Genomic DNA, 24946 nt, shown 5'->3' with positions numbered 1-24946 from the left:
CAAGTGGGTTAGGGCATCGTTACTTGTGGCAGAGTTCAAGATAATGACGATTTGAACCCAGCTCAGGGAGAGTTGAACTAAGGGCATGGTTGATTAAATTCCATGCCACAAAGTCCTCTGTAAGGGGCACCATCCTAGCCTCCCAATAGGGGGGAGTTTCTGAAGTTAAACCAAAACAATTGGTCAAAAAGTCTTCAATCTCTTTGACTACTTCTACCTTACTAATGCTGATATTAGTCAACTTTCTTCATCCCCACTGAAAATCGGATTGCAGTCAGGTATCATATCTAGCCTCTTGGTAAACACAGAAAATATTTGTTAAATTCCTCGCTCATTTTTATCCTCAGATTCTATCATGACATCTTCATTTTTAATTGGGCCTATCCTTTCCTTATTCTTTGTTCTGTAGAGATGGAAGAAGCAATAGTGTGTAATGTTACCATTTGAACAAAAAATATGGTTGTGTGGTCCTGTATCACCTTGATTTATTCGTTGGCCAACAGGTTCATGGAAGAAGGAAAATGAAACTTCATTAATAAAAGTAGATCTATTCAATAAACAGTCACTACTCACTCCATGCAAGCCTACATTTAAGAGATTCATGTAGGCAAACTGTTGACACATAGTAACAGGAATGTTCGAGCACCATGGGTTTAACCAACTTTTGGGCATGACCCACAGAATTTGTGTCCAGTGATGGAGACAAATGGGAGGAGTTTTAATACAGAATGGAAGGTATGCTTGATTTGAGGACTACTCTAATTATGTATACAATCATGAAATCTATCTTTGTTATAGGTAGCAAAGACACGAGTTTAAAACTCAAATCATGACATAAGAATGTGTTTCAGAAACTTTCACCCATACCTTGTACAAAAATACACATTCGCACAAACAAATTCAAATATTTCCTCACATACTACTTAAGTTACTATAGTATATGCTCATCCCACATCTCTCAATCACTGGTATGATATATCTTTTACTTTAAATCACACGAACACACACCATACACCAAGCCTGAAATGTATGTACATATACACATTAAAAAAAATCTTGTTAAAAATATCAAATAAAAAATAAAAAAAATTCCAGCATAACAAATACCAATAGGTCTTTATGATTATAAAATGATGAATATAAAAGTGAAATCATGATCACAATAAATGATCATTATCAAGATGAAAGCTAGTTATGAAATTTATCTATAAATATATGAAATTAATGATAAGAAAGGGAAGAGAAGTTTAAGATATCACAAACCTTCTTTAAAGATGACTGTATACCTTATTCCTATCTCATTAGCAAAAACCTTTTATAAGAGTTATATATAGTTTATACATTTACATAATCAACTTGATTATCACACTCTGAAAGACAATATTATAATTTTTTCTTCATAATTTCTGACATAAACAGTATACAGAAAATCAACAAGTTAAATCTCAGTGGTTGTAACAGAAATTAGAAATTTACAATAAATGCTGTAACATAACTTGGTAAAATGTAAAACCATTTCAGTTTGTATCTTAACATAGTATTTTACTTCTGATGGGATGTAGCACGTTAAAATCCAAAATCATGTAGCACTATTGCATGAAATACACATTTCCAGTAAAATTATTGATAATAATTGTTGCCTTGAATTCTTGTGACTAGGAACCTGGAGCCAATCTGCAGCAACCAAATAATCCTTAGGTGTTCCCACAAATCTCTGTATTGTACTCTATTCAGTTTGAGTTGGTTTAAGGTGCTTCCTTACGAAGAATCTTTTTAAGCAGGGAATTTAATGTAGTATGCCTCAAACTGCCTCCACTCCTGACTTCTCTCACAAATTAGTTCATTATTTTTTCATAGAGATCTATGAGAAGTCCCAAGGATTGTTGCCAGCTGATGTGGGCATCTGAGTTCCTACTCGGTGAAACTCAAGGCACAGTTGTTACGTACTCGTTATATGGAAAATAAATACTTGGATCTAGATCTGAGAGGCTGTTGTGCAATGACTCGTAGTTCTATTAAAAAAAATAATCTGCATTAACTATTTAAGACCCTGTGACTGGTAGTGATTTTGGTTAGACTAATGTCAGATAATTTTACTTGGATATCTAGTCCTAAATGTTGTACATAGTGTTATTTTTCTTGTTTTATTATTATTTCTTTTTTGTACATTTTAAAAATTGGTACGTCTGGACCCAAATCTTGAAAAGGGTTTGGCCTATCAAGCCTCCTACCTTTTCATTAGTAGACTTTACCTTCCTATTCCTTACTACAGCAATACATCTCTCTTCTATCACTATTTTTGTGTTCACTGTTCTTCAAAACTTGATAACTGTTTGTCTCCCCACCTTTGAGATAATATAGTAATAGATTGTCTGAAATATCTTAACTCCATCTCTGTACAAAATCCCTTTGCATAGCTTTCTTTTTACTTGAAAACTTCCTTCTTCCTTCTGACGTTCTCCCACCAACCTATGACTAGGAATCTTTCAAAAAGGGGGTATAAGTACTCCCTCTTCTAATAGTTTATTGTAAACTGGTGTAATCCCTTCCTTACCCTTTCTGAATGGTATTGTATTTTGTTTTATTTACATTTTTTTAGCCTTTTATTATTCTTTGATGTATGTAGATACTATGTTACAAATTTTGAAAATAATTTAGTCATGACCATTTTTAACAATAGTTGTAACTTCACAAACAAACAGCAGACCTAACAAATCACACATAACCACCAACTACCCTCGTCTTTCCACTAGTCATATGCCACAGTGTCAGGCTTTGCTTTCTCCCTAGAGGCAGATCTCCATTCCACTGAACAGAAGGTAAGGGTGCCTAGAGTACTGAAGATGACCATAATCAGCAGGTGCCAGTTCAGTTCTAATACGCTTGAGTAGAAGAAGCAGGCAGCAGCTGAGAACGATTGTGTAAATTTGAAGAGAGCAAAGGCTGGTCCTGATTGGTCAGCATAGATGCTACCAAGAATGGAGTAGATTTGAGTGTTGTAGCACGCATCGCCCAAGCCAAGGAGGAAGCTGCAGAAAAGTGCTATCACTTCACTGAAAAAGAAAAAATAGAACTGTTATTGCTTGAACACACAACTATTAATAACGGACACTTCCAGTTTTCACACTTGCCCATCCCCAGCCCTGTGGATAATTGCTAACAAGCTTCCAGGCAGACTTCCCCTCGCTGTTTTATGGCACATTTATTAGCCATAACTATATACCATATGGGCACCCTCTTAGCCTCACTGAGTCGTCTCTAAAAATTTATCCAGTGATCTGGGTCATTATCCAGAAGGTGAGCCACATGACTGTAGTGGCTCAGCTGGTGCTTGGAGACAAGACAAAATACCAATCTTGTATCATCGTCCAAAACACCTAGAGGTGATCTCTCCAGTCACACCCTCTGATTCTCTTGGGAGACTTGCAGAAGGCATCTATATACGTTACCAAAGCATTGCTGAGAATCCAAGTCTTCTTTACAGCAAGACAGGGATCACAAAAGTCTTAATGCAGACATTAGTCTTCCTACAGTGTATGGTGTTACTGAGAATATCCATAACTCTGGGCCTTTTCCAGTAAGCTAGTGAGTTGCAAGTCTGTACCCCTGGATATATGGGTCCCACTGATAAAATTTTGGGTAGTGGGGTAGTGTTAGTGGTAAATGCAAGGGTAGTAGGTCAGGGATTAGATGTGGTTAAAGAAAATGGAGAAAAGTGGGAGATGAGCCAGCTGTTTGCGGACGACACTGCGCTTGTGGCAGGATCGGAGGAGGGTTTGAGGAAGTTGGTGACACAGTTTGGGAGAGTGTGTGATAGAAGAAAGCTGAAGATAAATGTGGGTAAAAGTAAGGTGATGAGATGTACAAGGGGTGAAAGTGGCAGTAGACTGGAAGTGAGCTTTAAGGGAGAGCAACTGGAGGAAGTGGATAGTTTTAGATACTTGGGTGCAAATGTGGCAGGAAAAGGTGGAGTGAAGGTGGAGGTAGAATGTAGACTGAGAGAAGCAAGTAAATGCCTTGGTGGATTAAAGTGTGTAATGAGGAATAGACATTTGGGAATGGATGCTAAGAGGAGACTGTATGAAGGAGTGATTGTACCAACAGGACTGTATGGGGCAGAAATATGGAACATAAGAGAGGGAGAGAGAAGGAGTTTGAGATGACGTGTCTGAGAAGTATGATGGGGGTTACTAGGCTAGATAGAGTGAGAAATGAGGAGGTGAGGAGGAGAACAGGGGTGAAAAGGGAGTTGGGAGATAGGGTTGATGAAAGAATATTAGGATGGTTTGGACACATGGAAAGAATGAGTGAAGAAAGACTAGTAAAAGAGGTATGGAAGGCAGATGTGGAGGGAGTGAACATGAGGGGACGTCCTAGGATGAGGTGGATGGATGGGGTGAAGGGGGCTTTGGGGAAGAGGGGAATGTCTGTTGAGGAAGGACGGGAGAGGACAGAAGACAGGTGAGTGGAGAATTATTTATATGGATGATGTTGTGATGCATGAGGTGGAATGGGTGAGGGGATGGGGGGTAAGGTAGTATGTGTGAGCAAAATTTGATGCAGCCTGAAGGGATTTCTCCCCATCTCCTTTTATGCATGGGGGGACAGAGAGGGGGGGTCACCGATTTAATGAAGCGGCCTTGCTGTGGATGTGCTGTGTCTTGCGACACTGCTTCTGACCCAGGGCAGTGGACAAGGTGCAGGGATGACCTGTCATCCAGGAGGTGCTAAGATAAGAGGGAGGGTGGAGGGGTGTGGTGTGTATTCAGGAATGGAATGGGTGGGAATAGTTTTATGCCTTTTCCTTTTTGGCTACCTTCCTTGTAAGGGAGAAAAGGCCTTGGTATATGTATGTATGTATGTATAATTTCGCTCAAATTTTGGTAGCATTCCACATTCTCACTCTAAACATGTAGATTTTGTTCTTGCTCCAAAAGACCAATGGATGTAACCCCAAGTAGTTTGAGTCAGGTGTGTCAGGTATTGCCAATAATGACTAATCCAGTAGCTGCCATATTTCTTGCTCATCACCCTGTCTTTCTAAGCATTGTAGAAAAGTAAAGCAAACGTGTTCCTGCATCACTTTGTGCAGAGGGCAAAGGTGATGACACCTGTGTACCTTCAGCATGTGTTCCTCACCACCACAAAATCTGGCAGCAGTTGATATAAAAAGGATAGGTGTTACCCAGTACAAAAGGGGTTGAGTTACCTGCATGCTGAGTTGTTTTTCAATCTGTGCTTATTTCAGCAACAGGGAGTTGTTCCTGATTGGGGTACTGACGTCTTATGTACATTCTTCTCTTAAAATCCCCATCACCTTACAAGCAAATTTGTTTTCCACTAATCTAAATCCCTTCCCTTCCAACACCATTTCACCTTACCTTGGCTGTCCTTGAGGAAGATAAGAGGGATCCAATGTATCTCCAAGAGGTGCAGTAGATGGAAGGTTGATGAAGATGAGGTAGAAGCAGATGATATGTATCAAGTAGCCTAAAAGTACAATGGGGTCACGGCCAAACTTGTTGGTTTTCTTTCCAAAAATACCGAATACTGCTCCTCCTGTTGGGTGAAAAGATGATGCATGTTAGCATAATGATATTTACATGGCTGAATAAATCAATCCATTGCTCCAGGTCTCTCTTGCAGGAGGCCCATGGCTCCCAGACAAATGGCAACAGCCACTGAATTGGCCTTCAAATCACCCAAGGAAGATGATGTCTGGGTAGGGCTAAAGTAGGACATTGTAGGATGAAGTGCTCAATGGTCTCTGTGTGGTTACTACATCTAAGACAATTTGCTTCTGTGGCCAGGTCTATGTGTTGTTTTTCTTTTAAAGTTGAATGGCAACCTGTTAGTGTGATTCCTTCTTGTCAAAGGAGGAATTTCTCTGTAGGGCTAATGTCTGAGGTTAGCGAGTTTACTGGTCAGGTTTACGAATGTTGTGATTTGTGTGTAATTTTGATTGATTTTTTGTCTACCCTGATTCTGATGGTTGTGCTTGTGTTGTGTGATGGGCTGGATGAGTAGGGTTGAGGAATATTGCATAGAACTGTTCCAATTATTTTAATGTGCTGTTCTATGGGGACGATTTTGGTTTCTCTGAATAAAAGTTCAACTAGAGTGGCTGTAGTTAATTCCATTTTAATTTTCAATGTTTCTTGTGTATTTTGTAAAGTCTATTTTCTTGTTTATATGGAACTATATTGGGTGGAGGGTTAATCAAATGTGGTCCTTCAGAACTTTGATAGACTGAACTGATTGCACTCAAATTCATAACTTTCTTTGCTAGTCTAGTAAAAAGTAGGTCTGATTTATTATAATCTCGTATTAACATAACTTACTTGTTTATGAACTTACCAAGAATCTCTCCACAACCAATGCAGATGCCAGAAAGCCCAACAAGTTTCTTTGAATCTGGGAACCTATTGGTGAAACTGATGGTAGCACTGTACACTCCACTGAAGAAAGACAACTCAATACCTGCCAAGATGAAACGAGAAAATTAATGAACCCTGTAATTGTTTTTGTTGATCAATAACAGCTGCTTTGTTTTCTCTTGCAAGAGACCAACAATCCCGAGGAAACCAGTCATGCTACCAGTTTACCTGTAGGTCACTCAGAAGATTTTGTAGACTTCTGAGCATTTATCTAATTGTAATATATATAATATATAGTAAAAGAGGTGTGGAAGGCAGAGGTAAGAGTGAACATGAGGGGGCAACCAAGGATGAGATGGATGGATGGGGTACAAGGGGCACTGGGAAAGAGGGGAATGTCTGTTGAGGAAGGATGGGAGAAGACAGAAGATAGGGGTGAATGGAGTTTGATTATGTATGGATGATGCTGTAATGTATGAAAGGGAGTGGGTGGGGTATGGAGGGTGAGGGAGTATGTGTGAAAAAGTAATTTGATGCAGCCTGAAGGTGGGGGAGGGTTAGGGAGTACAAGTAATGATATTTTGATGCAGCCAGAAGGGATTTCTCCACATCTTCTCTTCTACATGAGGGGATGGAAACGGGGAGTTGCTGATTAAATGAAGTAGCCTTGGTGTGGATGTGCTGTGTCTTGCTGCATTGCTTCTGATCCAGGGCAGTGGGCGAGATGCAGGGATGACCCGTCATCCAGGAGGAGCCAAGAAAAGAGGGAGGGAGTGGTGGTAAATGGGAGTGGAGTATATGGGAATAAAATTGGGAGTGGATTTATGCCTTTTGACTTTGGCTACCTCCCTTGTAAGGGGGTAAAAACCCCTTGGCATATGTATTTATATAAAAAAAAAAATTGTGTGTGTGTGTGTGGAGAATATCTGATCAGTTGATTGATTGATTCATGGAATTTTTGGCTTGAAGGCCAAGCGCCGGAGCCGGTAGGCCATTCAGCGCTATCTGATCAGTTGAACTAAATGGCTTAATTGTATCACTATAGTGGTAAACCATGACAGGTGTACTGAATTACAATAAAGAAGCTTATAACAACAGAATGGAAGTGAGCTAAGTTAACCCTTTCAATTTATCTCATTATTTTAACGATTTTGTTCCGGCTAATACAAAATTTTCTTTACATTAAAGTCCCTTGGCTGTAAAGGTTTAAAGAACAGTATAAAACCTTTTCAAAGTGGAATACTTTAGATAATGCATTCCCATTACTTGTGGCTATATAAGAATTTTGACAAAAAACATTATTAAAGTATCTCTAACCTGTATAAAAGAATGTAACTGAAAGGAGAAGCATGTCCCTGGTCTTGAAGAGAGCAAAGGAGGACTTCAGAGCTTGGTAAGGACCTCCAAGATTATCAGTTCTTCCACTGTTAGAGGAACCAGGTTTCGGGAGGAACAGCATGATCAATACACCAATTACTGCTACTACCTGTTAAAGAGATTACATGATTAGGAAGCCCTGGTATTTATTACTTAATAATTGGGTAAAACTGAAGAACATGGCTAGAAGGATGATAGGAAATGAGAATTGGCTAATAGGAAAAATTAGAAAAATGGGAATTGAAAAGGGAATAATTTATACTCAGAAATACAATTCCAGTGACGTAGAAACTGTAATGTTTCTTCATAGAAATCTATGGAAGGGGCCAGGGACTATTGCCAGTCAGTCACTGTGGGAGCTACAAGTTTCCATTCACTTGGAGGGGGGGGGGGATATGTACTCAAACACTATATCTGAGCCTTGTAAAATAAATATCTACAGGTTGGTTTTGCTACCACCTACCGTCAGAACGCTGAAAACGACGAGACGTGTATGGTAGCCAATGATATCTTGTCCTTGGAACTGGTAATAAACAAACAGGTTTCCAAAGAGCAAACTGGAAAAGAAAATTGAAAAAAAAAATTAGCACTAAATATATAAAACTGTGTATTAGTTGTATGTGTTTACCAAATTGTAGTTTACAGGAAAAGAGCAATGCTCATTGGGTTCTGTCTCCTATTCTCTAATTTTCGTACCTAAACTCAAATTCATGTACAGTTCCAACTTAATCTATATGCTTGATTTCCAATTATCATATTTAGTTTTGAACTTGTGTATTGTTTGATATTGGGCTATTCCACATATTTATACATCTATATGGAAAAATGTATTTCTTCACATCCTTTCGACTTGTAGTCTTTCTTAATTTACTTCCATGACCTCATAAAGCCCTCCCATCTTTAATCGGATCTCTTCTATCTATGCAATCCCCTTTAGTGACTGACCACCGTAATCATGTCACCTTTTTCTCTGATCTTTCAAAGTTGGCAGATCCAGTACCTTTAGTCTTTCCTCATATGGTGCATCTGCCAAGCTGGGGACCAGTTTGGTTGCTGCCCTTGCTTACATCCCTCGCTCTGTGTGGGGACCATACTACCAATGCATATTCCAGTCTTGGGGGCCTCAGGGTTTTGAGTTTTTTCCATTGTCTCTTCATCCATATAATGAAATGACATGTTAATATTCTACAGTAGTCCATGTCTCTCCCATAATCCTACTGATGTCTGTCAAGTGATTGGTTGCCTTTTATCATCCCCCCCCCCAAGTCTTTCTCCTCTTTTGCTTTTGTAACATGTTTGATTCCCAAATAATACTTTAAGGATGGCCTTTCGCTGCTACGAGTATCATCCATTTCCAGCACTTTGCAGTTTTTTTGTATTGAACTTCATTTCCCATTCTTGGCTCCATGCAAAAACGGTATCTAGATCTTTTTGCAATATTCTACCATAATCCTCATTTCCCACTCTTATGATTTTTGGATCATCTACAAACATGTAGGCATAGCTTGTTCCTTCCATCTGTCATTAACAGACAAACATTATTGGTGCAAGCACTGAACCTTGTGGAACTCTGCTCTTTACTGCTCTCCAGCTTGATGTCTTGTCCATTACTATTCTCATGTATCTTTCCTTCAAAAACTCTTTAATCCCTTCCAATAGTTTGCCTCTCAGTCCTCCAGCATGCTCCAAACTCCACATAAGTTGACTGTTAGGTACTTTATCAAATTCCTTATCTAGGTTCAGGTGCACCCACCCCTCTTGCAGCACATGAATCACTCGAGTAAAAGCTTAAAAGTTTCGACACACAATACCTCCCAGATCTGATGCCAAACTGACTGACTGACTCAGAATGTTCATATTTTCAAAGTATTTGGTCCATCGATCTTTCACAATCCTTTCACATAATTTCGCTATTGTGCTGGTTACTGATACTGGTCTTTCCTTGTTTCTACCTTTGTGAACTGGCACTATGTTGCCCCCTTTCCCAATCAAGTGGCACAATGCTTTCTTTCAATGAACGTTTAAGAAGACTGTAGATCTTGTCTGCTAGTTCTTCCCTACATTCTTTAAGTATCCAGTTTAAGATACTGTCAGGTCCTGAGGCTCTTGTCTTATCCAATGATCCCAGGAGATTGAGCACATTTGTGTTTGATTCACCATGGTCTTGGATCACGTGTTGTACTTGTGATCGACAGCTATTTCCCTCTCGGAAGAGCTCGTATATAACTAATCTACAGAAAATGTGACCTTACACGCACGCACACCCCAAACTCCCCACCCACGAGAGCTGGAGTAATGACTCGCAGCGCATTGAAACTGATATATCTGCCCTAGGCGAGATTTGCACCCAGACCTCCATAGTGACAGACGGGAACTCTACCAAATGCGCCATCAAGTGTGTGTGCACACACTACTCTGGTGACAGTAATGATAATATTGATGGTGAGTAATGATGGTAATGGATTAACGGTAATAGTAATGATAAAAGTAACTAATGGGAATTTGTATTAAGAGTAATGATAATGACACTGGTAATAGTAATAATAATGGTAATTTGTTTTAATAGTAATGGTAACTACAACTGTTGGTAATAGTAATGATAATGACACTGGTAGTAGTAATGATAGACTGAGTTACCTATACAGAAATGCACTGATTATACAAATGGTGTTAAGAACTTGATTAATTTCAGTCCATAATGTTCTCAGAGCATATATATATATAATGATTTGCTGTAACCGAGGGATGGGGTTTCTAAGGTAGAAGGTTGTTTATCGATTGTTTAAGAGAGATTCAGCTGGTATACAATTCACTGATGTTCAAGCTATTCCCTGCGTGTGTTTACCTAGTTGTGTAATACGGGAAATTATGCTCGTGTTGACCTGTCTGTATCTTTCAGCATCGTTTTTTTTCTTAAAATCTTGAATGGTGTTTGCACACATTCTTTATCTAAATTATTCCAATTATACCAATGGTAACTACAACTGTTGGTAATAGTAATGATAATGGCACTGGTAATAGTAATGATAGACTTTACTGAGTTACTATACAGAAATCACCGATTATACAAATGGTGTTGATTTTAGAACTTATTTAATTTCGGTCCATAATGTTCTCGGAGCATATATATATATATATTATATATATATATATATATATATATATATATAAAATGGTTTGCTGTAACCGAGGGACGGGATTGCTAAGGTAGGTTGTTTATCGATCGTTTAAGAGAGATTCAGCTGGTATACAATTCACTGATGTTCAAGCTATTCCCTGCGTGTGTTTACCTAGTTGTGTAACACGGGAAGGGAGTTATGCTCATGGTGACCTGTCTTTGTATCTTTCAGCATCAATTTTTTTTTTCTTAAATTCTTGAATTGTGTTTGCACACACTTTATCTAAATTATTCCAGGTATCCAGTACTCTATGTGGGAAGCTTTTTTTCAGATCTCTTCTATAGTTATCTTTTTTGAGTTTCTTTTCGTGTGTGTGCGTGTATTCACCATGGTCTTTGGATCACGTGTTGGACTCGTAATCGGCAGCTATTTCCCTCCTGGAAAAGAGCTCAGAGCTCGTATGACCGATCTACGGGTAATGCTGTGACCTTACACGCACACACACACCCAACCCCCCGCCCACGAGAGTTGGAGTAACGACTAGAAGCGAAGCGATACTGAAATTATTTCAGCCCTGGGCAGGATTCGAACCCGGACCGCCGTAGTGACAGTCGGAGACTACCAACCGTGCCACCGAGTCGTGTGTGTGATATAAGACTTGGCTAAACCGAGGTAAAATGTTGATAATTTGTATAAAAAGCAAACCACTCGTAATGCAGCCCTTAGGACCCACCTGCTCTGCAACATGGCCCAAAAGATGCCAGAGTTCCTGGAGATGGTCGACTCGTCAGACATAAGGGTGAGGTAGTTGCCCTGTCCTGTCCAGATGAGGGCTGCTCCAGCACCAACTAACACCGACGTCAAGTAAAGGAGCCATGTTTGAGGCCACAAGAATCCAGCGATGAATATCCTAATCACAATGAAAGATTTATTAGTAAGAATAATCCACATATTAACGGGATGATGTCAACATGTATGGGTAAAATTATAACCTTACATACACCACACACCTATTTTGCTTAAAGGGGACAGTAATGGATAACAGTATTAGAATTTTCCCCGTGCCGTGAGCGTGTTCCGAGCTTGGTATTGTAGTGCTAGAACCTGTGACGCTACTACAGTAACAAGCCGCGTGTGTAGGTCACTTCTAAGTTCTTCATATTTCCTCTTTCAACAACAACAACAAATTCAGTGCCGATGCAAAAATAATAATAAAAAAAATCTGAAAATCCTTTTGCTTCAATCAATCAAGACCACAATTCATCCCAAGTAAACTCCTCGACTGAAAATTTGAAATTGTATCGCCATATTGAAAGTGTTACTCTGTCCTCTCCAGAAAGATAATTCCCTGTGGTATGTTCACTCTCACTCACTCGCACGAATACACACACACAAATATATTTGTTTATCATATTCATGTTCGTTTACATACTTACTCATTTAATCATTTATTTATTTACTCACCCATAGGTTACGCCTCCGACGATCATGCATCCCTTTGGCCCAATGAAGGAGAGCACTGAAGGGGCTAGCCAGTTTGTAGTGGCGAACACGGCATAGATGACGGCGAGGGAGATGTATCCGGATCCGCGGAAATCTTCATTTTCCGCCTTGATGCTCTCGATCACCACTTGCTGTCGGAGAAGAAGAGATTCACATGAACAACTACTGTATGTGGCGGTGGAGGAGGAAGAAATGGGAAGGGAGGGCGGAAAGAGAATATACAGTACTACTTACCCTCCTTCTGGTTCTCTGTTTGTCCTAAGCCTGTCCTACTTGGTCAAACAGGATATGATATACTTGTCACGTTCCAAAAAACGAAATAAGGAAATAATTGTTCGGTTCCGATTATCTATAAGATATTACCAATATCAGCTGTGTTTAAATGGAAGCACAATAAGAATCGCAAGGTGGGAGTGCTGATTTTTCAAAAACTATCAGTTTATGTGAGTTACGAAAAATCTTTAAATCTATTCGATAGTTTCGAGGTAAAATGAACTCATATAGGAAAAAATAAGCTGGTCAAATAAATTATCACTGATAAACGATACATATGAAGTATAGGAAAAAAAAAAGATAAGCAAGCTAAATAAATGGTCACTTATGGACGATACATATATATATATATATATATATATTTTTTTTTTTTTTTTTTTTTTTTTTTTTTTCCCAAAATCTACCCAGCGACAACGAGTTATTCCGGTTTTACCGATATTTACTAGATGACAATGGAACATCGCAGTGTATGTAGTAAATTCAGATTTTCTTTGTGACAGACAACAAGAACTGCAACTAGACTGGTAAACAGTATTACATTAAAACTTTTCTTCCACAATCAGGATTTAAAATATTTATGAACGAACTAAGTGCTACTCAGACAAGAAACAATTTGTGAAGACGTACATTTAAACCAGAAATAGATAAATTAACAGAGCCAAATGCATAATCAATATTTTTTTCGTTTGAGGGATGGCTTCTTTAGTTAAAAGTTTTAATTTTTATTTTTATAAATACTAAAGCAATATACTTGTATACTTGCAATCAGTTTCTTAATTTAATTGTGCGTTTGTGGATTTGTTTGATTTAGTTTCGTTTTTTTTCCCCATTTGACTTAATGAATTTATATCCTCACCATTCCTGGTTTCCCGTTAGAATTTATTTGTATTCCATTAGTTTTAAACTTCTTCAGCACCGTGCAGAACTAAATATTTACTGATGGCAGCCATTTTATTCAGGAAATTGGATTACTTGAATGTATTTTTTAAAACAGAAGAGATTTGGTAACACATTCACCGCTAATGTCTGTTTCTAGGCGACTCCTAGTTTACTAAAGAAAATCATTTGTTATTGCTTGGCTACAAATACACGTAACTCAACACATGAAGGATGGCAGAACAGAGAATAATAATGAGCAAGACAATAGAAGATCGGTAAAACTCAAAACATATTTTTTCCAAAAATTAACGTTCATAATACTGATACGCATGCAATTTTTATCGTTTGATGTACGTTGCAGTGAGAGCTACAGTGTACAACGAAGTTGTAGTGTAGAAACAATATGTACAAGGTGCGTGTGCATAAATGTAATATCGCATAACACATACGGTTAGGGGTGGGGGTGGGTAATATAATAATTACTGTGCTCTTCAACAAGTTTATGTCATTTGTAGATACATACGCACAAATGATAGCTACTTCGCGTAGTACACATGGATGGTCAGGCGTAGGAGGAAGAGTTGTAGGTTGTATTTTACCAGCGTTTCTATCCTTGAAAGGAGAGGGCTGGCAGGATGACTGTGTCCGTCAAGCCAAGAGTAACAGTAGTATTGGTAACATTAACGGTAATAGTGGTAACAAGTATAGCAGTAATGATAGTTGCGACTGTGTACAAATTTATTACAAAGCTATTTCTCTAACATTCGTATTTCCAAGATATAATACTAGATACAAAGGCAGCAGCGGTAAATAACGGTAACTAAGGATAATTCTAATGGTAACGAAAACTGGTATTAGTAACTATTCTTGTTACATGAAAATAGTAACCAAAACCGCATGACAATTGGTAATACTAACAAATACAGCTGTGGTAACGACGCCGACTGGTAATGATAAAAATAAACAATTGCGGTAAAGCCAGCCTCATAAAAAAAATACCCGTGGTTATGACAACTACAATATCGAGAGCCGGTAATAATATTGATAACGGAAACCACGATAATGAAGTCCGTAATGATGACGTGTGTGAACGAAAAATAAAAAATATATATATATGTTGGCGATAACGTAAAGTATACCAACGATATTGATGGAAAAAGTGTCTACGAAAACTACATCGATAACCTAACACCGACAATAACAACCAAACCACCACTAAAGCATAAATAACAACACCAATTGGCAGTAATGGCAACAAAAAATAAACTGCATTGTAATACCAACAAATCGTTGCATTAGTCTCGTCTACAAGGAGTCGCTACATTATACATATCTCCCTCCAGCGCCTAGCGATTTTAATCAGCTGTGGAGTGGACCTTGATGAAACGTGTCATGAATATATCGAGACCCCAAGCCCACCCCCTCAGTTGAATAAAATCGTCTGACGGCAAATGGACAAAATATATTAAGTACGTCACTGTATGCTAAGACACCAAAGAAAGATTGAGTTGCGTAGTTATCCAAATATCAGCTACTATATTTCATTATAAACATTCACAGCAGTAATGATAGTAATAGTAATAATATTGTCGATGGTAATGGACGTCGACGTGGATCATCTCCCTTCTCCAGTACTAGGTAACATGATTTCCCAAAATCGTAAATAATAATTATCATTATTGCTTTACGGAAAGAAATTTGACAACACATACACAGTTTCATTCTAATAGTACCGAAAATTGGTATTAGTAACTATTCTTGTTAAATCAAAATAGTAACCAAAATAATTTGGCATAAAATACACACAGCATTCGTAAAATAACCGCGCGGGTAAAAAAAAACAGGAAAAAAAAAGTTGACAAATATTTAGGTATTTAATCTCATAAAAATTTAAAATCACATCGAGAGAGAGAGATATCACTGCTTCCGGGTTTGCTCAGTTAATTGATTTATAATCAAATTCAAAAAGTGGGATAATTTGTAAATTAATAAAACTGCCTGACGGCAACCATAATAAAAGCAAAAGTTCCACACGGTACGGAAGTGACCACAAACATCTCTCATTTGAGTATTAATATATACACTAACACTCCATAGTTTTTATACTGGCTGGCGCTAAACGATTTTATTCATATGTGGAGGGGTAGGATACAGTGTTGAAGCTGACAAAAATGAGAATTAAATACCCCACAATTGATGGACATTGATGGACGCTGTAAGAACAGTTATCTACATAAGGAAGTGAGTTTGGGGGTACCTTGAACGCGGCCGCCGACGAAAATATCTATCTCAGTCCATTAGATTCGACACATAATGTCCTTGTGTTGGCACCATCTTGTGTCAATGATGAGATAAGCCCATTAATCAGATAAAGAGTGTTCGGTTGCATCTCCTAGAGCGTGATTTACGACTCTTCGAGAAGACATTTGAGCTATCTAACCCGGAATAGAGAACCGGGATAGTTTGTTTATTGACGACAATTCCCGTCGGCTCATGTACGTAAACTAGACCACGCTACCGCTAAAGGGTTATCACACTGGGAAATTTTTCCTTCAACCTCTAAATAATCGGTGATATCACCCATCTCAAGCACTTTTTCCTCCGTCAAATCACGATGGCCAACTATTTTGTCTCGACGATTTACTGATGCGAACTGCAAATCCGCTTTAAAAGTCGAAGGAAAAATAGCCCAGTATGATAACGCTGTAGTCGAATATCCACGGTGACACAATTTCCTCGTTTTTTTATGTCAAGTGATCTTATTCGCCTCAGGGATGCATCCGGGGTCCCTGAGCGATCGAGACCCCAGTGGGGTTCGAGTTCGATCCCTTTACCTGAATAGAATCGTCTGCCAGGTGGAACAGAACTGGTGCACCATATTGATAAGAATATCATGTCGGTCTATCTTGTGTACTAATTCAGTATGTACATAAAGCTTTAGGAGTAATAACAAAATTATTATTTTTTTATGTATTTTTTTTTTTTTTTTTACTTTTTGGGAGCAACTTTCGGTGTTCTTTTGTTTTACCATATTGTGTGCGTGTTAGCAACAGCGCATTCCCATAATACACAAACACAGGCTAAGGGTCCCTATGATGATAATTTATTTCTAATAGTGATGTTACCAATAATTTCATTATTGTCAGTCATAACTTATCCAGTATTTCCCAATATGAATTAAAGGTCCCAAAGACTTCTCTATACCTATATACCAATGGGATTCTTCCCCCATACAAGGGGGGTAGCCAAATCAAAGCTACGCATCCACTCCCATCCATCACCCTCTCATCTTAGCTCCTCCTGGATGAAGGGTCATCCCTGTCTCCTGCCTACTGCCCGGGTCTGAAGCAATGCAGCAAGACACAGCAACACGGCAAATACTTGAAATGACGTTACTATATTTTATGGAAGATTCCGACTCTTCCCATCTGGACCACTGTCTCTGCCACCTGTTATTCAGCTGGATCTCGGGGCCAGATGGTGCCAAAGGCGAGTCGGTTTTTAAGTCCAGCTGGGGTGGGGGGGCTGCTTTCTGTCGAGACAAAACTAATCGCTTCCTGGTGTCCCCCCCCCCACCAACTATCAATCACCTTTCAACTGAACCCTGTATGGCAGCACTTGGTGCCCAGCTTCCCCCTACGGACCAGTGTCACGCAGTGTTTACTGCAGACGGATCCTCACTCAAAGAAGAATGATGATTACTAATTTCCTATCCCTCTGGGACGTGGTACTGTCCTCAATGATAGAAACGCTGGTTACTGAAGGAAATAATAACGATAATTACAAACTATCAATTGAACTTACTGCATATCATGTCAGAACCCTTTACAAGATTGTTTTTTATTTATTCATTTTTTTCAGACACGCAAGACCTAATAGACATACAAGTTCTAATTCTATCTTGTGCTAAAACATCTTTAGTAGACGAATTGGCTGACCACGCTATCAAAGAGGTAGGAAAAATATGGAACGTGTTTGCGCGCATACATTATATTAACGCAACCAGGCACTGAAAATAAACGTGGATTAATGTACATTCTGAACATATCTCTCCATCACATGCTGTAGTAACTCTCTCCTGAAAAAAGGGGCATAATCATGCGTAAGTATGCACGCGAAGATGTCTCTACCTGCATGTTTCCTTGCGTCTGAAACGACGTGAAGACGAACATGAACGACAAGCCGAGGATCAAGACGCTAACCATGCGTCCGTCCGTGGGCATTGACGGAGTCCTCATCTTGCCGGTACTCTTCTGCTCACGTCCGGTAAACAAAGAAAACGACGCTCTTCCGGTTGCGTCCGGTAGTGGGTCAGGAGACTGATGACGTCACGTCCCGAGCAACCGTTACTGTTGCCCCTGGGTTACACTGTGACGTAATGGCACTGTGATGCACTATCACGGTTCTGCACTGTGATTTGGGAACTTTTGTTTTCTTTTCGTCTTGGAGGGTTCGAGTTTGAAGTGGTCCTTTGTTATATTAAGGCACAGTGGTGGCCATTCGTGGGCGCAATCAAGTCTTACTTGAACCTAAAGGTAAGGTAATTCTTGGTTACACATAGGCGAGACTACTTTTACAGAACCTATACATAATCAAAGACGGTTATGCCCGTGTTTACATGTTTGTTTTAAACAGCAAACTCCTGATATCTCTGTTTCCGTACTTGGCTTGTGCTTGTGTGTTGGTCTGTAAACAAATCAACCGAAAATACGAGTTAGCGCGCGCGCGCACACACACACACACACACACACAGATCACACTAGGCATAGCAATCCTTAATAATGCTCAATTATGGTACATTGTTTTATAATTATTATTATATATTTTTCAGCGGCAGCCTTCATCCTTTCCATGGAACGACACACCCAAAGATGAATAAAATTCCTTGACGTTGAACAAATCAAAATTTATAAAGTAACAAAGTAGTTAACCGGCTCGTCTTACACTTCGTGCTGAGGTTATTGCAAGGTACACTTCACCTTGTTTATCTCAAAATATTACTTATAAATAAAAAGATAAATAATAATAGAGAATAATCATAAAAATAATCAAATTAAGGGATTCCCGCACTCCTAACCCCATTTATCCTCCTTTCTCTCTCCTTGTTTCTATCAATCTACGATTACTCAAATCTTCTTTGTAAGATAATAAAGTTTATTGCCCTTTATATCCAAACACCACTAAGAAAAGTTTTCTAGAAATATCATAACATATTTCTCCTTGTCCTCCTCCTCCTCCTCTTATTCCAATCGTTACTACTATTGCTACTACTACTATTACTACAATGACTACTATTGTCCCTTCCCGTCATTTTCTCCCATTTCCAGACTTACTAGTTTGTCCTACTTTTTCCCCAATCATTATTATTTATCTATTTATTCAATTTTTATTCTTTTTTTTTATTTGTGAATTTATTTTTTCCCTCTACATACGCCTCAAGCAAGAGTTAAGGGGGGGGGGCGACCTCGCGGTAACGGCCTGATATGAGATCTCCCCTCCCCCCCCTCCCCCCAGGACCCGGTTAATACTCCTACTCGGGTCCGCCCATATATAGTAGACAAGCAATTACGACCTCGCTTTGCGACGTTGCAGCAACCTGCAGTGGACGAGAAAGCGAAAGTGAACGGCAAAGACGAACTCCGGGGGAGAGGTGTGGAAGGGAGGGGGGGGGTTAGTGAATGGTCCAAACCCAGTAAACACAATGACGGACTTTGTGGTTTTTATTCTGGTTAAGGAAATGCCTCCTCTTTTTTTTTTCTTTTTTTTTTTTGTCAATGTTAATTTCGAGACGGTACACGCCTCCATCAGCTGATAACATCGAAAGATGTTAACCAGAATAAACCCTATAGAGTGTGACATCGTGTTCAAGGGGGTTGGGGAGAGGAGGAGGAGGAGGGGAGCCAACAATGAAGAGAAACACACTAAACCCCCCTTCAATACGGCGACGTCCTTAATTCAAACAACTTGATTCACATAAAAGAGGCGTCACCTAATTGGAGATGGTGATATGGAGAAGGAGGTAGAGAGTGTGGGGGAGGAATGGGGGGGGGGGGACAATAGGCTTCCAGCCGGTTTGCTTGACCATTGTGTTCAGTTGAGAGGGTGAGGGAGCGCAATGTATATACGAGTGCATACATACACACACAAATGTATATATACCGGTATATATATGTACAACACTGAATGGGTCCCAGTGAACAGAAATTTTTATCAACCACAATTCACTTTAATTCTAAGCCATCAACATCGATATATATATATATATAATAATAATTCAGACAGTCGTCCCCTGACTCGAACCGAGGTCTTGCGAGATGCAAAGCCGACGCTCGACTGTCGGAATTATTTGATTAACATCGCCGTCATTAGCGATTCTATTCAGATATATAAATATATATGTGTGTGTGTGTGTGTGTGTGTGTGTGTGTGTGTGTGTGTGTGTGTGTGTGTGTGTGTGTGTGTGAGTGAAGGGGACACGTACAGGGACTGCACGATTCGGTAGCGCCGGTCACAACTGGAACGATTAACGGCATCAATCCGTGGCGGCGACGGGACAGTGTGACTGATTAGATACGCGTGGCGATAACGACGACGACGACGAACAAGTGTTTACCCTTTCGGTGCCACGGCGCCCGTCGCGTCGTCGTGGCCGCGTCGGCGGACTCTGGTCTGCCCAGCGCTAAACGATTCCATCTGGCCGAGGGGAGGACTAAGCTCCCGTGGCTACGATGGAGCACTCTACAGATTTTTATGGCTAACGTCAGGCGTTTATTTATATATTATCACACACATGTATATGTATAAAATGGAGCACCTTTCTGACGATTATCGTACTTTCCTTCAGAGTTTGAACCATGAAGAGAAAAGGATACTTGGAAAGTTAGAGAAATGTTCTCTAAAAATCATTGATGCCACATGTGTTTTAGCATTCAACAGTAATTATACTAATACACACACACACTCACATATTATATATATATATATATATATATATATATATATATATACATACATATGAGCGACACGGAAGTGGACCCCTTTGAGTGATCGTTAATTTCTCGGTCTATTGCACCTCTAAATCATCTTGACGAGGCTACTTCGCTTCATAGATTTCATAACTAACATAAGTGGTGTTAACCGTTTGGTTCCGGTCCCCATATTCATTTATCTATTTATTTATTTATTATTATTATTATTATTATTATTTATTTCACTGTCACTACAATGTATGGGGCTTTTTGTCAGATGACACTTGTCCCCACAAGTGTCGGCCTCAATAGAAGCACAGGTGGAGGAGAGTCTCATTGTAACACTGGCAGAATGTAGTTCTCCTTGTATACTGGAGAGAGAGAGAGAGGAGAGAAATAAGAGAGATATGACGTAAATCGAGTAGGAAACACAGGAGTCTTAGTCCGAGTTTATTCCTGACTAGTTTCGCAGGTATGCTTTGAAAAATCATACCTGCGAAACTAGTCAGGAATAAACTCAGACTAAGACTCCTGTGTTTCCTACTCCACTTACGTCAACCTGTCAGAATATCTCAACATAAGAGAGATATATATATAGATAAGAGAGTAGAGAAAATGAGAGATAGAGAGAAATATACAAAGAGGGAGAGACAGAAGGAGAGAAAGAGAAGCAGAGAAAATAAGAGACAGAGAGAGAGAAAGTAGAGAGAAAATAGAAAGTAGAGAGAAATGTGTGTGGGGGGGGGAGTCATGGCCCATATTACGTCCATTCGGTCAACGTCCAAATTTTTCTTGCACGTTCGCGCGCGGTCATGTAAGGTTAACAAGTCCAGATTTCTCGATGGAGGGAACGGTTCATAGCAAAGGCAACAGCTTCAAGCACGAAGTACGCGCAAGTCGTGTCGCATGTACACTAAGCGATTGTGCTGTCAGACGTATAATGTTACAGCGCTTATACAACCTATAATACGTCTAAATGTACACATACTAATACACACACAAACACACACACACACACACTATAGACTGGTATCTCTAAAAAAAAAAAGCAAAAATTATTAAATAAAAAATATAAAAATCACCAGGAAACTGTTCAATGAATATGCGGAAATAAACATTAAAATCGAAAAAAAAATCAGGATTCAGGATTGAAAATTACGCACATCAAACCTTGTAAGCTTCTACAAAAGAATCAAGAGAGTGACGTCTGGGTGGACTGTGAGTACCTGGACACGAGTGTAAGAAACTTAAGAAAAAATGTCTTCTACAACTCTTGTGGAAACTGAAGAACAGGGGAGATCCCCAAAAGGGAAACTGCTTGACTGAACGTGTGATTTCGGGAGAAAGAGAGACGTGAGGACGGTAAACAGAACGAAATACTTAGCGGAGTACCACAGGGATCAGCGTCAGTCACGTTCCCGATGTCCATAAAATAACTGGTCGAAAGTATATACAGCTAAATATATATGCTCGCAAATGATACTAGATTGATGGGAAATTAGAAAACAACCGATGTATTTCAACGCTAGCGAATGTATTGAAATGTAAAAAAAGACGAAACCGAGAGCAAACATGAAACTCAAGGGAGACAGTGACAGAGAAGACCATGGAATGGTTATAAAATTAAGCCACGTGGATCAAACAAGAAACTTTGTCTGATGCAGGAAAAAAAAAACGTGAACATTAATTTTTATCACACGGACCAGGCACTGGAAGTAATTACAGTTCACTTATTTCATAAAACCTAACAGACTGGGACTTACATAAGTCAGTACGACACTGATACCAAGTATCTATAAGCCTTAGTTTATACACAGAGACTCGATACTCCGAGGTTACCAACACTGGAGGAAAGAAGGGCGAGAGGTGACATGACTGGATGCGTAAGACATTCGTATAACAAAGAAGACATCAACTAGGTGATAGTGAAAACAATATAATATGGGAGAGCATGCGTATGACAAAAATTGTTTCCCTGAAAAGACAGCGGGCAGGCAGAAAAGCCCGCCGGGTGAGGTACGATGTGCGCAGAGTATTCGTGAGTTCAAGGCCAAATGTCAGGCCTGACCAGTGCCAGCTAGGTAGGAACTGTGTCGCGATACAGAGAAACCGATGCTGAACTCCAATGCATTACACAACAGGGAAAGTACACTCATGTACACGACGTGTGTGTGTGTGTGTGTGTGTGTGTGTGTGTGTGTGTGTGTGTGTGTGTGTGTGTGTGTGTGTGTGTGTGTGTGTGTGTGTGATTTACCATGGTCTTGGATTACGTGTTGGACTCGTAATCGACAGCTATTACCCTTCCGGTTGAGACATCGGAGATCATATATGACTGATTTATGGGTAATGCTGTGACCTTACACACACACACACACACACACACACACACAACTCCCCATCCACGGGAGTTGGAGTAACGGCTCACAGCCCAAACGATGCTGAAATTACTTCAGCCCTGGGCGGGATTCGAACTCGAACCGCTGGAGTGGCGGTAACGAACGCTACCACTGTGTGTGTGTCTGTGTGTGTGTAATTTTTCAGAAACTATGATTTCCCCCCCTCTTTTGGGGATAACCTCAACAATGTGCACTTATCAGGATAGAACTCACTGACCACACACACACACTCACACACACACACACACACACACACACAAACACACACACACACACGGGGGGGGACGTCTTGTATCTCGCACTGTTGTATCACACACTGTAAAACGCCTGAATGCTACTGTAGCTTCTGTGATTTTGAAATCACGTGGGGGAGGGGAAGGGGAGGGGACTAAAGAGATGGGTCCTTAGGAATCTGGAAGAATCCTTTCCATTCCAGACTCACCTACCGACTCAGCCAAGGATGTCTTGTTTCACCACTACTTCCCTTAGGATGAACGACTACCATCCTCACAAACGCAAAGGTATACCTTTACCTTCCACAATAGGAAGGTGAGTGGGGGGGGGGTGATCTTACGAGTAAACTATGATTCACAGTGGTGATGGACCACGTGCCGGACCCGTCATCGACAGCTATTGCCCTCTTGGATGCGAGTTCAGAGGTCATACTAACACCGATCTCTGTGATGATACAGGGAGACAGTGACGGTTTGTGGTGTTAAACTTCCACGCATTGAGCAAGACTCGCGGAGTCCCTCTCTAAGTCTTCATCATTCAGATTCAGGCTTAAATATGATGTATGTGTGTGTGTGTGCGTGCATGTGTACGCGTGTGTGTGCATGTGCACATGTGTCCAATACAATTATTACGAAAGGTGACCCGTTGTATGCTGCTTCGCTGTGGCCCAAATTACCAAATGGTCACCACTGTTCACCGTTGGGAAGCGAACCCGGGTCCTCTCGCCACTGCACAAGCCACGCAACACGTGTCACATTAACACGAAGAACATATTTTTCAAGAATTAAAAAAAAAAAAGAAAAAAAAAATCTTCGCTCTTTGTCCCGCGGCAGAAACGGACTTCGAGTCAGAAAACTCGAAATTTCTTAAAGTAAAAGAAGACCCGGAGGGCAGGAGGAACACTGGACGGAGCGCACACAAACCAGCGACAATCTCGGACCGCCGACGAAGCACCACTGTACAGCCAGCTAGCAGCCCTCCACTCAGCCAAACCCCCAGCCCCCAGCCCCTACCCACCCCCACCACCCCCGCCACCGCCAAAGGTCCTCTCCGCGTGTATCGCGACCAATCAGCTTCGTCCGATTTCGCTCATCAACGATGTTATTACGAATATCACCAATGCCTGTGATGCTCGTATCAGAGGTTCAGTAATTCTTTCAAGCCCGCTTCCGTACATATCGGTTGCTGGCTATCGAAATGTTTACACACACACACACACACATACACACACACGCACACACACACACACACACGCACACACACACATACACACATTCATTATATCTACGTACACACCTATACATCCACATAATATATACATACTACACAATTACATATAATACACACGCGTTACATGTATATATGTACATACATATATACATACACATATCATAGACACACGAACACACACACACACACACACACACACACACACACACACACACACACACACACACACACACACACACACACACCTGGTCCCTGTCTAATAGGAGTTCAGAAAAATTGCAAGAATGTAGGTTCTAGTGTCAGAAGTGAATGAGGAATTTTTAGCTCCAAGTACTGTGGGAAACTGACGAGGACGCGGAGAAAGAAGATTGGCAAAGGAAAGGAAGATGTCACGAAGGGAGGATGGGAAAATAGAGAGATATATTAATTAATTAATTAAATCAAATGAAAAGTGGACATCAATATGCCTTTATGAATCAAGAATGTATGTTCAATTGACCTTCGGGACATGTTATCAGAGAGAATATATATATATATATATGTATATATATGTATATATATATGTATATATATGTATATATATATATATA

The 24946-nt window shown here is 40.0% G+C and overlaps 1 protein-coding gene across 4 annotated transcripts in view; it reads right to left on the bottom strand.

Moving 5' to 3' along the window:
• Positions 1 to 532: 532 nt before the first annotated feature.
• Positions 533 to 24946, bottom strand: part of LOC143028483 (UNC93-like protein MFSD11) — a 110518-nt gene continuing 86104 nt past the window's right edge. For 2 of the 4 annotated variants that reach the window (XM_076190657.1, XM_076190654.1), the window contains 7 exons: positions 12338 to 12507; positions 11607 to 11783; positions 8218 to 8311; positions 7695 to 7863; positions 6358 to 6480; positions 5382 to 5559; positions 533 to 3053 (listed from right to left, as the gene is read on the bottom strand). In XM_076190657.1, coding sequence (XP_076046772.1) covers positions 2750 to 3053; positions 5382 to 5559; positions 6358 to 6480; positions 7695 to 7863; positions 8218 to 8311; positions 11607 to 11783; positions 12338 to 12507 — 1215 coding nt within the window. In that variant the 3' untranslated portion in view covers positions 533 to 2749. Of the gene's footprint in view, positions 3054 to 5381; positions 5560 to 6357; positions 6481 to 7694; positions 7864 to 8217; positions 8312 to 11606; positions 11784 to 12337; positions 12508 to 17658; positions 18058 to 24043; positions 24112 to 24946 lie in introns of those variants that run through there. The other 2 variants (XM_076190655.1, XM_076190656.1) reach the window with 2 other exon arrangements.

The sequence above is a fragment of the Oratosquilla oratoria genome, chromosome 9 (genome assembly GCF_046742065.1).
Source record: "Oratosquilla oratoria isolate Oo_2021 chromosome 9, ASM4674206v1, whole genome shotgun sequence".
Taxonomy (NCBI): Eukaryota; Metazoa; Arthropoda; class Malacostraca; order Stomatopoda; family Squillidae; genus Oratosquilla; species Oratosquilla oratoria.
Note: the sequence above shows the minus strand (reverse complement) of the source record. Positions and strands in the feature narration are given on the sequence as shown.